The 1,971-nt window shown below is 42.3% G+C and overlaps 1 protein-coding gene across 1 annotated transcript; it reads right to left on the reverse strand.

The window, feature by feature from the left end:
• Positions 1 to 604: 604 nt before the first annotated feature.
• Positions 605 to 1,882, reverse strand: NPY1R (neuropeptide Y receptor Y1). Its single transcript, XM_009995924.1, has 2 exons — positions 1,184 to 1,882; positions 605 to 1,063 (listed from the first exon to the last, which is right to left on the reverse strand). The coding sequence occupies exons 1-2, from the start codon at positions 1,880 to 1,882 to the stop codon at positions 605 to 607; spliced, it is 1,158 nt and encodes a 385-aa protein (XP_009994226.1).
• Positions 1,883 to 1,971: the final 89 nt, after the last annotated feature.

Raw genomic sequence — 1,971 nt, forward strand, 5'->3', positions numbered from 1 at the left:
GTTTTTTGTGTGTTTACCCTGTTTTTAAAAGATTTTTAGCATCCATCAAAGCCAAATGGAAAAAAAAAAAAAAAAAGAAGAAAAAAAAAATTAAACCCACTGACCCCCCCAAAAAAGGCCAAAAACAAAACCCAAACACACGGACAAAGAAGAACAACAACTCTTCAATGTCCTAATTTTATGCTGGGGTAGGTGTCCTCCATAGTAACCACCTCCCTGCAGTTCATATTGTTTCTAATCGTCTTAGATGGGCACTTCTGAAAACAACTTATTTGAAAAAATCAATTAATATATCTTCATGCCAAAGTGCATAACTGTACAAAGAAGAGAGAACAAAAGAGCTGATGAAAACCATAGGTAGTAGCAGGTCTGACTATGCCTTTATAATAAGATTCAGATATAACTGCTGTGAACATTTGTCCCCTTTGTCAAAGGGACAAAAATGCATAGTGTATTGCTTCAAAGTGACAACAATCAAAGTTTCTTGGAAAAAGAAGAAAAACATTACCCACTTTGTACTTGTTATGTAATTGTGCTTGTCCTTGGACGTGTTTCACCTGTGATCACACTTCCAGCAGTTTGGTGTCGAATTTTTATTACTTCTTTATATTCTGTCATCATCATTGCTATTTATTTTTTTAAATGCGACTGGGCTTGCCTGCTTTAAAGAGGTTTTTGAAACATCTGTGTGCATGGTGGACATGGCTATGGTCTCATAATCCTCCTCATGAGAGCGGAAATTACAAAAATGAAATAAAATCTGCAAGTCTCTTTGGAAGTTCTTATTAAGAAACCCGTAGAAGATGGGGTTCACGCAGGTAGAGATCATGGCAGTGAGGTGGCAAATCAGGAACAAGAGGTTGTGGCTGCAGGTAGTGACGGGCAGAATTTCGTGATTCCAATCAAACACAATATTGAAGATGGTGAGAGGCAGCCAGCAAACTGCAAAGGCAACCACTATTGAGATCAGCATGACGTTGATCCTTTTGGTTTCAGAGGATCTGTACTTACTGTCTCTCATCTTGTCCATCATGCTGTTCCTTTTTTTTAATCGTATGTATATCTGCAGGAAATTCAACAAAGAGAAACATGTGGGATCATTTAACCTGCAACCATCATCTTTGCAAGGATAAACAAACATCAGACAGAAAAAAGTACATATTGCAAGGGGATTCTCTCTTACCTTTAAGTAGCAAATAAATATAAAACAAAGTGGTCCAAAGTACTGAATCACCAAAAGTGTTGTGGTATAAGAAAGCCTGGCAGTGTCCAGGGGGAACAGATCCAAACACACGTATTTGTCCTTATATACATCAAATGTTATGTTTCTGAAGGGTTCATCCGTGAGCACGTGGTAGATCAGGAAAGGCAAAGAGGAAGCGGTGGCTAAAATCCATATGGCAGCAATTCCCAGGTAGGCATGTCTGTTGCTGGGCCTCCAGCCGCGGGGGTTGATGATCAGCTGGTGGCGTTCGATAGCAATGAGAACTAAAGAGAAGACCGAGACGGTGATTGAGGCACATTGCACGAAAGGATTCAGTTTGCACATGGCCTCCCCAAAAATCCAGTGGTCCATTAAAGTATACACAAAGGTAAAGGGAAGACACATGATGGTCACTAAGAGGTCAGAAAAGGACAGGTTGACAATGAGAATGTTGGTGACATTGCGCATCTCCTTCTGTTTCAAAATGATTACAATCAAGGCCAAATTCCCAGACACTCCCAGAATTATCACAGTCCCATAAGCCAAGGCCAAAGTGAAGACCATGGCCAAAGGCACATGGCAATCCTCATCCTCAAACTGCAAGATCTGCGAGTTCTTCTCCGAAAAATTCAGATGACCGGAAATATTTCCCAGGGGGCCGAGAACCGAAGCGTTCATCTTGCTGCCGACCCGCTGCACGACCTGCACAGCCGCCGCCGCCGCCCGCAGCCGAACCGCTCCGGGCGTTCACCACGCCGCCCTCCGCC

Source organism: Chaetura pelagica, unplaced genomic scaffold (assembly GCF_000747805.2).
Source record: "Chaetura pelagica isolate M959 unplaced genomic scaffold, ChaPel_1.0 scaffold142, whole genome shotgun sequence".
Classification (NCBI taxonomy): domain Eukaryota; kingdom Metazoa; phylum Chordata; class Aves; order Apodiformes; family Apodidae; genus Chaetura; species Chaetura pelagica.

What these genes read in the sequence shown, in the direction of transcription:
- NPY1R (XM_009995924.1), bottom strand. Translation starts at nt 1,882, where the DNA reads ATGAACGCTTCGGTTCTCGGCCCCCTGGGAAATATTTCCGGTCATCTG. An exon ending in TATTTATTTGCTACTTAAAG is followed by an intron (nt 1,064 to 1,183) that starts GTAAGAGAGAAT and finishes AATTTCCTGCAG; the next exon opens with ATATACATACGATTAAAAAA.